The 15646-nt window shown below is 41.3% G+C and overlaps 1 protein-coding gene across 8 annotated transcripts in view; it reads right to left on the bottom strand.

Moving 5' to 3' along the window:
* Positions 1–15646, bottom strand: part of pcdh19 (protocadherin 19) — a 56111-nt gene that overhangs the window by 36929 nt on the left and 3536 nt on the right. For 2 of the 8 annotated variants that reach the window (XM_055016639.1, XM_035949278.2), the window contains exon 2: positions 13188–13302. In XM_055016639.1, the coding sequence (XP_054872614.1) occupies positions 13188–13302 (115 nt within the window). Of the gene's footprint in view, positions 1–12974; positions 13321–15646 lie in introns of all 8 variants that reach the window. The other 6 variants (XM_035949277.2, XM_055016638.1, XM_055016637.1 and 3 more) reach the window with 3 other exon arrangements.

The following is a 15646-nucleotide window of genomic DNA, read 5'->3' on the forward strand; positions in this document are numbered from 1 at the left end:
CTTATTCTGGGTTTAGATCACCCGCGCTGACAGTAGCCAAGACATGCCTATGAAGAATGGCACCAATGTCCCTTCAGATAAATCCAGTATAATTAGCTGTGTGCCTTACAGGGCCTGTGTGATGGTAATAATTAGAGCTACTGTAGCAAAGGTCATGCAAAACAATTTAGAGAGGATGCTGGCTGCATGGGTAATGGGATGAGATGAGGGGAGAGCATGAACGTGGCAACTGCTCTGCTTTTCTGTCTTTCCGAGATGGAAGACAGAGTTGTTACTTTAGCTCTCCATTTGCTTCTTTTTTAACCAATGCTCTCAAAATAATAGGAATTGAAAACCCATTTTAATGGCAAGTAGACTCCCAGCTAACGCAGTTTAAATGGATCCATGATTAGATTTGAGGAAAGTGCTACAGGGTTCATCTGTGAGCGGGTATCAGCTGAAATCGATTTGCAGCCTTTGAGGTGTGATAGCTGCTCCGTAACCCCGTTGTTGTATCTGTTCATTAGCTTGAGTTTAATGTGTTTATGCGTACCCTTAGCTATCGTTATTAATTGTGAAGTTAGAGTGGGGGGAGAGGCAGAACGCGAGAGATGTTCTGATCCACCCAAGTGCACAGGTTAATGAGCTGAGTCAAAAATGTTGACACGGAGGTAAACAAGTACTCACACTAAGGTACTTCTATTTCTATGCCCTCCCCATGTGGCTTGGCTCTCTCTGCAAGTCCCAGATTGCTCCTAAACAAAGAGCTCAGGGTTCGCAGCCTGGATCCACCAGGAATTCGCACCGCTCCCTCACCTTGCCACCATCACACCAGATGACATAAGTAACGGCCTCACACTCAAATATAGCATCTTAAATAACACAGATGCTTACGTGTGCTAGATTGGCCTCTATTCCCTGCTGAAACACAGACACACACACAATTCTCTCACGAGTCTCAACAACACCTCCTTAGCAGTGAGCGCTACAAAGAACTCAAAAGTGGTTCAAAGCTTCTGTTAAGATACAGCTTCTGTCTGTCACCTGAACTGAGCTACAGACACATGTTTTAGCTCATTAAATATCATAAGAAAGTTTTCATTACGATCAACAAAACCATGGTGTTTTGGGATTTTGGTGTTAATTTCTTGGCTTCTTGGATTTACGTTTATTTCTGTGCCACATTTAGGTAACAGTTCCATGCGCTGGTAAATGCTTTAATTTGTTTTGCAGATTAAAAATGAAACACTAGAAGATCAATACTATGCACATCTGTTGTGTATCTTAGCTTAGCATTAAAAACTGGAAACAAGGAGACACAGTCAGCTGTAAAAAGGGGAAAAGATAATCTTCTTGCCCATCTTAAGCTTACTAATCAACATTTAATGTCTCAGATGTTTAGCCTGTACACAAATCCTTTGTGAAAATGGCAAGTTTTGTTTTTTATGTGCTACAAAATCTGTTGGCCACAAGCAGTGATATCCTCAAACCTCAAAAACTATTCATTTATATATTAATAAAAATGTGAAGAAAAACTACAAAACCATCACCGTGATGCTGCACTAATAAGATAAGCAAATGACTTTTCAATTCAATAGTAAGTGTTGAGACACTGTTAAATAAAGGAATAAATATAGGTCAGTTTATTTAAGCATTTACTCTTCTTGATATTCCAGAAGCTTTAAACCAACATTTTTTAACAGTAAAAGCTGAAGCCGTTGCATCAAATTGTTAATGAATATATATGTGTGAAAGTGATTAAAGGCAATAAGAATTTCACTGATAAATTGCTGTTCAGATGTGGAATTTAGCAGTTTTCCCCCCAGTTAGATTCAATTTACTGATAAAATTCACTGGGGCTGGAGCAGAGGCATATGCTAAGATGCATATGTCTGTGTGAACGCGGGGGTTTAAAAAGCGTAAATTGTGATTATCATTGATCTCAGTTGTCAGATGCCTAATCTCTACGACTCATATCCACACTGGCCACCATTGGGTGACGATGAAGCATCCTCCCCCACATTTGAAGTCCCAAACAAGTGTTGAGGGAAGCAGTGATAAGCAGGTCCTTATCCTTTTAAAGACACTCCCGTAATCCAGCAGGGGTGGGAGGAGGGGGAGGGAGGGGAGAGGCTTCAGCTTTAAGGGACTTAGTCTGGATTATAGCTGGTCCTCCAAATTAAACCAAAAGTCAGCTTTCTGCAGTTGCTCATGCAAGCTGGCAACTGGCTTGTTACCAGCGCTACAAACAAGGCGAACGCTGAAATTCTATAATTAGAACATTTTCTCAATCAGCCACCAGACGAAGTAACGGGGGTAACAGAGCAGCATAAACCCACCTAAAGTTCACATTCAGATGTTCTCTGTCCCCTTTCACTTCCCAGCTGACCTCCTGCGACTACATTCAAAATGTCTTCCATGCTGTGTACCTGACTCTGGTCGCCAACCAGCTTAGCCACAGACAAGCTTCTCAGCCAGGGCAAGGCTGCTCTGTCCCCATTGATGCTGCTTCCCACCGCAAAACAAGGCCAAATCTGGGGCTTAGAGGCTAAAATAATCATTACTGGGTAGCGAACAAATGAAAAGTCAGAACACTACTCCCATGTCTGTCCTCTCCCTGCACTCTTGGTATTTTGTCTGCTGTCCTGTCGTACACAGACAAAAAGGGGGCAGCCCCACATTAACATTTGGGATGAACAACATTATGGCCTGTTAATCAAAAACGAGAAAAAAAAAATACAGAGCTAAGGCTGGATTCTCTTTTTTAGGAATATTTAATTTAATCAAGGGCAGCATACTTCAATGCAATAATAAACTAAGGGAATAGTTTCACATTTTGGGAAATGTGCTTCTTCACCATTTTTGCTGATACCACTCTCATTTCAGTGTGTTTAATGAAGCTCATTAACTTAGTACTGGAGGTAAACTGTTGGAAACAACTAGCCCGACTCTATTCAAAGGAAGAAAAAAAAATCTGCATGCAAGCACTGCTAAAGCTCACTAATCAAAACATTATATATCTGTTAAATGTCTGTGTCTCTCCTCGCCAATAAATCTTCACATTGAATGAATAGATATCAGAGTTGTTACTCCCACTCTGGAAGCATTTATATGTGCAATAACAAAAAAATTGGAAATTTGCCCCCCAAAAATTACAAATGTATATTTTAAGAAGAATATTTGTATTTTGGGAAGCTACATGTGCTTTCCTGCTTGCAGTGTCGAAGTTCATGTATTGTGCATTTATTTTTTGACACATCAGAATCTGATTTATTGCCAAGTATTTTTTTTTAAATAGGAGGAACTTGACATAGTGCTTTGATGCATAAAACTGACAAGTAGAACATTTCTAAAGAAGGATAAAACATTTTTAAAAGCAAATATTACAAGTTACATAAACAGCAAGTGTAGCAAATTCAAGGAATTAGAAAAGTAATAAAAAGCAATAGAAATATTTACACTGTGCATGAATGCATTACAGCCTGCTTTGATGTTACAATCCCCGGACTAGATAAGAGCACTCGAACTCAGCTCCATAGTGACCTTCCTGCCGTGCTCCCCAAAGGAGGAGTCAATCTCTGTTATTAAAGCAGAGAGATTATAAGCAATCTTCCCTTTAACAAGTATAGACATGCTGCCTTCCCTACTCACTGGCTCCACATAAAACTGAACTGGGAACAGCTAATCTTGAACTAAGGAGGTTACTGGGGAACCTACTGCACTCAGAGCAGCCTGACAGAGGCCAAGTGCTTTTCATTCATTAACTTGGCTGCCTCTGCAGTGGTATGTCAAATTGTGGACGTGAGGGGAAAGTCAAAACTCATGTCCCATTGTGCTCCACAGCCAGACGACTGAACCCTGAATATTATTGTCTGATGCTATGAGAGAGCAGAAAGACGCGAGAAAGGTGGTTGTCAAGTTCCTCGCAAGGCAATAGCAACTATTATCAATAATAATAATGAGAACTATTAGTAGGATTTTCATATTTCAAGCTCCAGAGTAGATATCTAATCTATTCCCCCGTGCACATTCTTGTCTTACCAACTTGACCTGGTATCATTCAAGCAAAGAAATGGCTTCCCGCCTCCCTAGAAACCAGATATGGGTGTAAATAATATGCCTGGGCCGTTTCTGAAAAGCCTTAATCCCAGGAAAACAAACCCGAGTGAAACAGGCCCACCTGAATTGCTTTCAGGAAAACTAGATAATCAAAATGCAAAACAGCCTTTGATAGAAAAATGAGCCGAGTTCCAACATCAAATCCCCTACAACTAACATCAGCAGATTCTCCTCCTGAACTTTTACTTGTATTCAGTGTTTGGGTTTTTAATGTAATCACAGTGCATTCGGCGCTCCATCAATGAGCTATTCTGATTTATGTCAGCCTGAATCAGACTAACTGCTCAGAGGTTTGGAGACATCATGAATGAGAAAAGGAGCCACACATTGAACACATTAGGGGTCCCACCATCTCCTCAGACAGGGGGACAATGGCTAAAGGAGCCGAGATAAAGGAGGGGGATAACAGGGGTGAAGGAATGGCTGACGCTGATCAGGCAGAGAAGAATGGGAGAGCAGGAGAAAAGAAAAGAGGAGGCCCAAGACTCTGGCCACACAGGGCAGAGGGAATGCAAGGACTCTGAGAGGCCTATACTTGGTCATAGCCCATTAGGCTGGCTGGGTGAAAATGCTACAGCTCATTACATGCTCTGCCTCTGTTCTGTGGATGAACAATGCACAATTACGCTACCCTGCTGCTCCTCTAGCCATACTGCTGCATGCCTCTGAGGCGGCTGATATTGCTGCTATAGTGGCTCGCCTGCCAACAGCCTCTGTGCTCATCAAACATCCCATACATGTGCTCCCTAATGCAAATCCAGGTTTATGTCTAGAAACAAAAGCACTGTATGAATTTGCTGAAATGAAAGGAGGAGAAGGAGCAGGAAAGGCTGCTCCACCACTGGAGTGAACGAAACAAAGGTATAATGCAGCATTTGTGAGAGCAGCACAATGACGTTTGCCCCCTTTTGTCTGCTCCACCTCCTTTAAAACTCTTTAAAAAAGGTAGACATGTGACAAATGGATAATTGTTTTGTTTCCAGCTGAATTAAGTTTCACTCGATGTTACAATTACTGTAAAACGAGGTGCAGCCCCAACACGTAGATCCACATATGACTAAACTAAAGACACTGAAAGTACCGTGACAATATCTGCAATGCAGTGAATATAACAGGATTCATCTATCCACCAGCAAATTGGTTCACTTCAAGTCTTCCTCCTTTCCATTCTACAATTATGCATGCAGAAGTTGACATTTAATCTGATATGAGGAGAGGGGGAGAGAAATGCTAACTAACATCCTCCTGCTCCCTCTTTGTTTTAGGCAAAAAACAGGACACTTGGAAAGGTCATTCCTCCCTGGTGTCAGAGCTGGCTGCTTGGAAAAGTTTCCGTTCACAGCGAGTATTGTTATGTTTCACAGAATCCCTCCCCCATTTCCCCGCCATTCAAAAAGCAAAGCATCAGCACTCAGGAGAAAGCCCTGGGAACTCTCCTAACAATGTGGTAACAAGTCTGGCAACCTGCAGTTCAACTAAGACCGGACGGTGGAAGAAATTACAAGCCTGATATCCATGAATTTTAATTAATACCTTTTCTCATTGCACATTTGGATGGAAATAGTTTTGGCGCACACAATAGTCATTACAGGAGAATTGTAATTACTTTTTTCTCACTTTGCTTACTTTCTGAAAAAACATTCTGGTTTTGTTGTTCCATAACAGATCAGAAAAGAAGAAAATAATTTCCACAAATATGGATGACAGGTCCTTTGTTATTCTTATCTGCAAGGAGAGACTCATATATTGAAGGAGTGTCGATGTTTTCTTACAGTGCATGCCCATACACATTGTACAAATGCTTCTATTTTAATATTCCTAAGCCTCAGGGACGGAGGTGGGCACATTCCTCTAGACACACACTGAATGCAACAGAAAAAATAGTATTGTGAGCTAAAACTGCAAATAGATTTCACTCCTGGTCATAACAAGTCTTAGGGTTTGTGTTTTTAAAAGTGTAAGCTGACCTTTTCTTTCCTATACTAATGTAAATACAGGCATTTTCACCACAGGCAGCAAAATCTGCATTAATGAGAGATGAGGTTCTTTTTCTTGTTTTTTTTTCTCCTGGAGCCTTTCCTCGTCAAAAGTTTTCTTCAGACTTTCATTAACTATTGTGGTTTTACTTTCCTTAAAACTCTGCGATAGCCTTGCTTTCCCACTTAAAGAACGGCAGGAGTCTCAGCTACAAAATGTGCGATAACTTCAGAATGGCTTAATAAATCCGTGCTGATGGTACATTTCCACACCTCTATGTTCCTCTACATTGGAACTTGAGTGTCGAAGGATTTCCATTAAAGAAAACAAAATGTGGCATATTTGTGTCAGAGAGTTTAATTTGAGAAATAAAAAAAAAAAACAACGCCGCAGGAAACTCATTTAAATGGGTAATTACGTCCACGCAGCATTGCTTGCAGGGTTTAACAAGGTGCGTAATGATGTCCCCTTCCTCAGCGATAAACATCATCACTATGTCCATTTCCTTCACTCCATTTAGCCCTTTTTCATTTACGCGTGGACTCATCAACCTATAAGCCCGGTGCCATTATACCCCTTTTTGCATTTAGATACGTGTCCAGTAAAAACCCTAGAACATAAATCGCTCGACCACTTCTTCCATTATATAACTATTTTTGGCTCCACAAAAGTCCCCTTTGCTTTGATGCTCAATGGGTTTACAAGAGACCTAATTCTTTCAATGTGGTCGAGCTTTTAAAGTAACTGAAGGTGTATGTTTCTTTTCAACGCTGTTATCTTAAAGCTAAACTGTCTCAAAAAAAGTAGAAGAATGATTAAGTTGATTGTAACCATATGATGTCACTTTTTTAGTTTAGTGTCACTGTGCACTTTTGTGTGTCTGCTGACATCTACTGAAGTCTCTTGCACCTGCTGTTCTCAAGGTTTTTGATGATTTTATCCTCGACTGTCGAGATTCTAAGCAGACAGTTTAAGTGCGGCAAAACTTCTACTCAAACCACCATCACTTTCCCGCCTCTTCTATCTGCAAGTGCATTGAAACAACAGTAATATTTGTTTTTCAGGAGAAAAACAGCATCTTCTACAAGCAATAGGAAAGTGACATGATTGCTTTCTGTAGAGGTTAATATGATTTGTGCAATAAAACCTCTTCCGCATCCTAACATTGCATTTTACAGAGAAAAATAACATGTTTCAGGCGGCAACAATACAGGTTGAGGAAAATCATTGGCGCGCTATAAATAGATCTCTCTCCCACTCTCTCTCTCTCTCTTTCGCCATCCTCAGTTTTCCAGGCCTTGCCATTTTTCTACAGAATAACTCCATCTGTATAATCTGTGCAAGTCACATGCAGTTAAGGACACATACAGTGACATGTGTACATCAGACGCCGTCGCTCATGTGTTTTGACTCTTAAGCTCTTTTGGCTGGATGCTCTGATCCCAACGAGAGGGTGGTAACCCGGCGGGCCTGGGTGCTTGTGACTGGCTGCCTGGGGTAGTTATGTCATTTCATTGTACCTCTGCAACATCAAGAATGACATGCAGTGATGGGACGTCGCGGGTTAGGGTCAAGGCTATAAAAACCCAACCAAGTGTAAAACTAGCGCTGGTTGTACATGAACTGAAAACCATCTTGTTGAGTAATGTCGCTCAATCACCCACAGCTTCCCCCAGTTTTTGCGTGTTAAACAGGACAGGAGGAGCCAGCGGAGGAATGTTATAAGAGGGCACCGGGTACATCACTGTCACACTGTTAATTTACTTTTGACAGACACTTTATGAGGCACCTTATAAACACTGACACTTGAAAAGCGGAGCATTTCTGAAGTCTCTGCCTTACAAATAACCTCTCTAAATAATTAACAGGTTCATCTGCCACTCAATCAGCACGCATCTGAAGCTTTTGGAGATGAAATGATTCTTTTTCAAATGCTTTGAAAAGGGGAGACTTTAAAGAATGCAACCTACACCTCCAAGTCCTCCAACAGATCAAAAATACATCATCAAACTCTGGCTTTTAAGATCAAGCACTTATGTATTCCTTCCCTTATTGCACAATATCTGCATATCGGTTATTGTTACTTTCTCACTATGATAAGCCTCCGACAAATAGCTCAGAATTTAAGAGGTTTTGTATCCTTATAAAGTCTGGATATGTTTCCTCTATAAAGCTTTTCTCCAAGACACTGCTTATAAGTTGTTTAGATTCTCGTAGTGTAAGCAGAATTTATGAAAATTTCATTACATATCCAATAATTACTGCCTTGAAAAAATATAAAGACGATATTTCTTTATTTTGAAATGTCTTTTTGAAACAATCTGTCTAAATTCAAATCTATTTACATAATCTCTTTTTATTTATCTCTTTTTATTATTCCAACCCTACTCGTTATCCGGTTGTAAATGCGGACCCATGACTCGATATTTTTAGTGTATTTAATGAAAATGTCAGACTCATTCATTCTGTTCTCTTTCAATAAGCACAAACATACAAGACTGACAGTCAGATACTGCAGAGCTAATATCAGATGGTGAACCTTTGCATTTTGAAAGAACGTCCAACTGCCTCCATTTACAGTGCTGCTTGCATTCAGCCACAACATGAGAGCTGAGAGGTTCTATTTCCAATTTCTGCCTCTCTGTGTTCCATGTTGTTCTCTCCCAGTTACACTTTCGACCAAAACTGATGTCCTCTACTTTCTGTCAATCACAGCTTGTTGAAGAAAACAAACAAAGCTAATTGATTTTGCCAGATCCAGTCTACTGAGACAAACTGAAAATGAAGCTCGAATGCCTGCTCAAAAAATCTGCAGCCTTCTTTTGACAAAAAAAGGACCTTCAAAATGTTTCTAAATTTTTCTATACAGTAAAAATGAAAAGCTAATGAAATGTAGGCAAAATATTGATTATTTCACATTTTCTAAAACTACCTACACTTCAGAAGAACAGCTGTGGCATTAGAACTATAACTGTCCTCTGAGATCATCACATAAAATGACAGAAACTACCAAGAAAATCTATACAACGCTTACATCTACCCATATCTTAAACTGAGAGCTGACGATATCACAACAACACTAAAAGGGTACTTTAAATGCAGAATCACAACAGTGTTTGATTATCAAAAATGCTGGATTATGCTTCCCATTCCTCGTTCTGTGAGATTCCTGAGTTGGTCATAATGATGTAAATGATAATGTCACAGCCCATATTTCAAATAAATGTGACACTCCATAAGAAAGATTGTGTGTGCATGTGTATTTATGAGTACGTGTGTAGGGGGAGATTGGCAGTTTCAACAGATGTGTAGTATGTACTGACAGCATGACATCTACTTTGCATGCTCAATATGACACGTCTGAACGCTCCCATGCATATTGTCCTGATGTGAAGTGATAGCGAGGGATGTGCAGCCTTGCTGGAACCACTCCCTGTTGTCTCTCCTACAGCAATATCAAAACATCTTCCTTACTAACGGGGAAAAACAGCAAGACGGGTGCGGTGAGATCCCTTGTCAGTTGTTTTCTTTCAATTTTCTTTTTCTCATTTAGCATCCTTTGATTGACTGTGAGAGCTGAACAAACAAACACATAATGTATATCCATTTTTTTGGATCTGACAATGTGGCATACATTACAATACAGTATTCCAAAGACATATATCAACAGGATACTTAAAGAAGTAGCGTGGTGAGTGTCTAGGGGGTGATTGTTTCAATTATCAATTAAATAAACTTGTGAAACGAACTCCTGACTAAATATTAAACATTTCACACCATTTAGTGCAATGTACGACCACCTTTTTCGTAATTGTATCACGTTTCTCTGATTAATTTATCATCTGTGTGAAGGAAAAATGATCGTTCTCGTACCTAAATAAGGCTGATCGATAAGGTGAGATAACTCATTTTCCTGCTCCTCATTATCTGGAATCACAGGTGTGAGAAGCCTTAGCACGCATTACAAATTCAAAAACACATTCTAGCCAAAGGCCATTCCGTTACTGTATAATTGTCTCCCCCACCAAGTGATTCACTATAATTAAGCCATGGAAGACAGCTCTATTCTCCAGTGAGTGTTCATATTAGTGCTACCACAGGCAGGTCTAACAAACATCTCATAGCTGATGCTTTTCAAAACAATGGACAGTGATGTTCGAGGAGGGATATACTGGTACACATTCTCACAGGGGAGCATACAATATACACAATGCAATTGCAGGTATGAGGCCTTTGGGGAGACCTGTCACTGTTATCTTGGCCAAGTTTGTTGTGTCTGTGCGTGCGTGTGTGCTTGTGTGTTTGTGTGTGTATGTGTGCCTGTGCCAGTGTGCTTTGTCTGAAACAGGAAAAGCTCAACTCCAGCTGCTCCGACATAAGCAGGATGCTTTCTGCCCCACATAAACTAACAATAGAGGAGAGCTTTGTATCGATCAAAAAAAACATAAATTACAAATAGACACGGGGCCCATATCCTCTTTGAATCCGTTAGCAAACCAAATCTGACCACGTTGTGATCGCTACGATAATTTTAAACTACACATTCGGAAAATAAACAAACACGGAGACATCACTGTGCCCTGGTGTAAAAACAAAAAGCTCTTCTGCCGAGGATAAATGAATCATGGATAATTATGAGGTTGCCCTCAGGATGAAAACAATTTTTTGGGACAAAGCAGCCTCAGTAATCACAACAGTGCAGCCACTCGTGTGTCCTAGCCAGTCAATGGGATATGGGTTGAGGACTTGTGGAGTCAAGTGGTTTCAAGCCCAAGCTTGCACATTGTGACGAAGCAATTATCAGTCATTTCACTGTTGTTTGCTTGTGCTATAAATGGCATTGCAATTAGACCGAAAACATTTTTTATTTAAGGGCAACATTTGTATATACTGTATAGCTTCTGTGTCTTGCAAATGTCACAATGGAGAAGAGAAAAAAAAAACGCTGTCGTCTTGCTGGGTTACTCTGTTGAAGGATAAGGCATGCTCTCGTTACGCTTCTCCCTAATTTCTCAATCTCACACACACGCTCTCTCTTCTCAGTCCAGAGAAAATGTGCAGAGGCCGGGTCAAAGAGATGTTTGTCAACATCAAGTGCAAGAAGGAGCGAGAGGGAAGCTGCATGCTAAACAGCCCCAGCCTCTATCAAGCCAATCAACTGCCTCTAAGAAAATGAGAAAATGTGGTCGGGGCTCAGACACCTGGCACTAAGACTCCAGATTCACCCTCGCTCACTCCTTATCTCGCTATCTGCCCTCACACAGCTCTATCAAGGCAACTCCAAGCTTTGCATATGGAATCATCAAAATCAGTCTTCCTCCCTATTTGTCTCCCTCTCTACTTTTTCTTTAGCCGAAGCAAATAAAGGCTGTCCTCATTTTGCACTGAATGCTCCAGCCAAAAAGACAGGCTGCTGCGTGAGAAATTTTACAACCTTAGGTGATATCTTTGTGTACTCAGATCCACATTATTTGGCCGAGGAAGGGTGCAGACATGTGTAGCACGACCGAGCAGCAAACACAATCACAGCATGCGGGTCACTGCATGTACCTGCTGAATCCCCCCACCTCTGCCTCCGACGATCGCATAACACCACAGGGTAACGGCGTACAACATTCCTCATTCTTTCCACCTGGGTTATTCACACACACGCTCACCCAGTACCAGACAGGCCCAGTAAATCAGCATGCCTGTAAGTAGGTCTCATTGACCCCTCAGGATCCATCGGTGCCTGGATCTCGCTGGATCATCCAGTCAATATATCAATATCTACCTTGTGCTTCTTGTTTTAAGACCCCCACTCCCAGACCCCGCGCCCCCACCTTCTCCTCGCTGAATGTCAAACGGAGATTGGACTCATCAATTACAAGTGAGTGTGTGCATGTGTACATGGAGCTGGAGCTTATTTGCTGCCGTCTATTTGACTGAGCATGATACACATTCTCATACAAACACACACGCTGATGCACGTTTCCTCTCTGACACACACACAAACATAAATGTCCCGTTTTCCCATGGGATCAAGGAGAAGTGGGTCATGAAAAAAAGCGGGGCGGTTGCCACGAGAATCCAATAGACGAGTTCATACATACAAAAATCTATAAACTAAAGATCAGCTGGTCGGCATACACCTGTCAGCTTGAATAGTCTTTCAAGTCAGACCTTCACTGCTCTGCTGGAGCCATGCATGGTATGTCAGGATAATTCAATGGCTGGCTGTGCAGAGCGGCCATGCGGTAACATTGCAGCCAAATGGACGACATACAGATTTAAGCAATGATTATTCTTTCTGTTAGCACCTGAAATGATGTGTGGTGGAGCTGATTAGCTGGGTCAATTCCTCTGGCAGGTGCACAAACTCCTGTTCTTTTTGCAATAGCTCAGCACACACACATATTAAAAAAAAAAAAAAACAAGTGGAGTAAGAGAGGCCAAATAATCCACTTTGTCAGGCCTCCAAATTCTGCTTGGCAAAGCGCTCTCATCACAGGTCAGCTTCAGTGTCTGGGCACTTTGAAATGCCTTGAAGGATTCCACTCAGATTGACTGACATATTGCCATTTCAAATAGCTCAGCTTTTCAATCAATAAGAGATGAACATTTCACTGACACTATATCCTTTGGTAATATGGAATGTTAAAAATCACTAGAAGCTAATGAGCATTACAACAGCATCTTGACATCGCTTCCTTAAGATCTAGTTTAATCAATGAGACCTAATATTTCTGATTAAAGGAAAACTCAATCTACAAAGGTGACTATTTCTTCACTGCTACTAAAACACGGCATTTAATCATGCGAATCCATTTTAAAATCAATCTCCCGTTTTACTCGCCCCATAACAAACAAAAGCAGCCCAGCCAAGGATCAAGGACAGAGCACAGTGGATTGTATCTCACCTCTGGCAGTGGCATGCCGTTGATGATGAGGTCTGGCTGCTGGTGACCCTGCCCCGTGAACGGGTGCTGATAGCCATGGTTGGGAGCTGCATTGCGTGAGTTCTGGTTCTCCACGTTGAGGAAGGTGCTCTCGGAGCGCCTGCAGCCCAGCGGCAGGCTCTGCTGGTGGTAGTCGAAGTAGTTGAGCGAGGAGGTGAGAGATGAGCAACTCACCACATTCATCTTGTCTGTCTCCTCAACGTCTCGTGGCACCAAGCGGATGTCGTTCTTGCTCAGCTTCTTCTTCTTGCTGGACTTCTTCTGGTTGCCATATGAGTACTCCGCCACCCTGCGCAGGTAGAAGAAACTGAACAGACTCAATAAAGCAGTGTTCTGCCTTCCCCTTCCCTGCCCACACGGTCAAAGCCCTCGCCCACCATGCCAGCTAGGGCGCTGTTCGACCATGGGTGTCAGACAAAGGCTCATTGCCTCTGTCCAGGGGTGGAACAGCACACCTAAGTGACTTCCCACTCCCGGCTTGCAATGGAGCTGTCATCTGCTTGTTTGTTTGCATTTGCATGCTCAACAATCGACATGTCACAAACAGGCAGACAATATGCAAACATGCCAAAACCACAGAAGCAAAGCAGAAGAGCACACTGATACTGAGCAGCACTACCGGTATATGCAATCATATTCAAAGCACACAGCCCACACTAATTCCATTTTTTTTCATTACCAAGCGAGCCCACTAGCAATATGGAGTGCAGGAGAACTGCAGATTCAAATTCATTTAGCTGCTCTCTGTGGCTGCTGCAAACTTGAACTGAGTATTTTGACTTTAATAAGAGCAAATGAGCAACACAGCCATGTTTTATCAAAGGATCCTCAGACTGGAGGAAACATCCATTCTTCGCACAGCCTTGCAGTTTTCCACAGGAGAACAGATGCTAAGTACTCTACAGTGATGACTACAAACCTCACTAGACACATTCCACATAATGCATGATGTTTTTTACCATCTGCATTACCTCAAACTCTGGAATAGGTCATTTTTAACCTTATGGCATAGAGCATATGGGTTATTTCCCACATTAAGTCCACAACTAAACTATGGCTGCCAAAGAAACTGCAATATCAGAAATGCCTCTGCTCCTGTCTCTTGTCTTGTCTGAAATGTCTCTGCTACACTAGGCCTCAGTTCCTCTCTGAAATGCAGCACTAATCCTCTGTCGCTTCTAAAATCACACTGGCTAAGAGGAAGCACCATTGTAGTTTGTCTTTTTCATTTTTCTTTTAGATTGCATCTTGAAAACAGCTCCCGCCCCCATTCTGTTCCCCCTTGATACAGAGGAAAGAAAATGGGCAGCTGCAACGGTAGAAAATACTCCATCTCTTTTTCATTTATCATTTTAACATGTTGTCTCTCTACTCTGTGCCCAAATTGAAACCTGGGAAGGGAAATCTTCAGAGTCAGAAAGACTGACAGAGGACAAGCAATAAATTGGAGATAACTGCTGCTCATATTCGAGGTGGCGACTCGAAAGCAGAGCACATCAGCGCTGATTAAAGCGCCCTAAAGGGAGAGTGGCTCACACGAGGAGAGTGAAGTACTGGGAGCAGTTTTGAATTTTGAATTTGATATTGTCTATCATTGTTTCCTCTCTAAAGATAAATGCATAGCTGACATTAAAAATATGACAAAATGTTTTCGAGCAAGTTGTCAGAACATTGATTTCCCTGCATCTCCAATCAGCTTTGAATGAAAACACATCTAGAAACATGTTTATATGCAGACAGGAGATATGCCTTCCTCTTAATAACAACCTGAACATAGGGACAGATGAGCAGTCATGATTTGTGATACAATTTTCTTTAGAGCTATAGCCGAATAGCTATAGCTGAATTAATTTCCTCATCCAATCTCTGAAATTATTAAAAATCTTTAAAAAATACACACATGTGAGTATTTCAAACACAATGACACATGAATAAGAAACAATAAAAAGTCCTTATCAATATTGAAAAGAAATACAATCAATTCTGAGGAAGTTTTAGAGCTTTTTTTTTTCGTGACCACTACAGCTTAAAGGAGGAAGTTAACTTCAAATCACCAAAATTATGTTTGGAGGAAAATATGATTATAGCTTCAGGTTAAATTCTCAAATCCAATCTATATGTAAATTCATAGTGGTAATGTGGCACAGGGAAATCAAAGCCAGAACTGATGCTCAGATTGATGAACAAAACAGAATATGCAATGTACAAGCTTGGGAAAATAATAATAATCTGCTCTTATCCATGAAAGTGTCTCAACAGCTAATGACTGATGTGACTCACACATTTTTAGATCACCTAAACTACAGTGTTTTTAAATTGCTATTGATGTTTGATTTTATTTAATTTGGTTGCAGTTGTTCCTGGTGTAGGAGAATCTGACTGATCCTAGAGGACTGTCCATAATCACACTAGATTAAAGCTGATAACAGCCAATCAGCCACGGTGGACGTTAAATAATAAATGTCTGGGACTGCTATTGAGCCAGTGGGACGTTAATTGTCCGGCAACACACCCGCAAATTGAACATGACAGTTGAACCATCGTATTTATGAGTCAATTGGTTACAATGGAAGGATTAAATCCATCAATCACGTATCCCTTACGCGGAACAGCGGGCCGCAGCAGAATGTGTC

Source organism: Amphiprion ocellaris, chromosome 13, assembly GCF_022539595.1.
Source record: "Amphiprion ocellaris isolate individual 3 ecotype Okinawa chromosome 13, ASM2253959v1, whole genome shotgun sequence".
Classification (NCBI taxonomy): Eukaryota; Metazoa; Chordata; class Actinopteri; family Pomacentridae; genus Amphiprion; species Amphiprion ocellaris.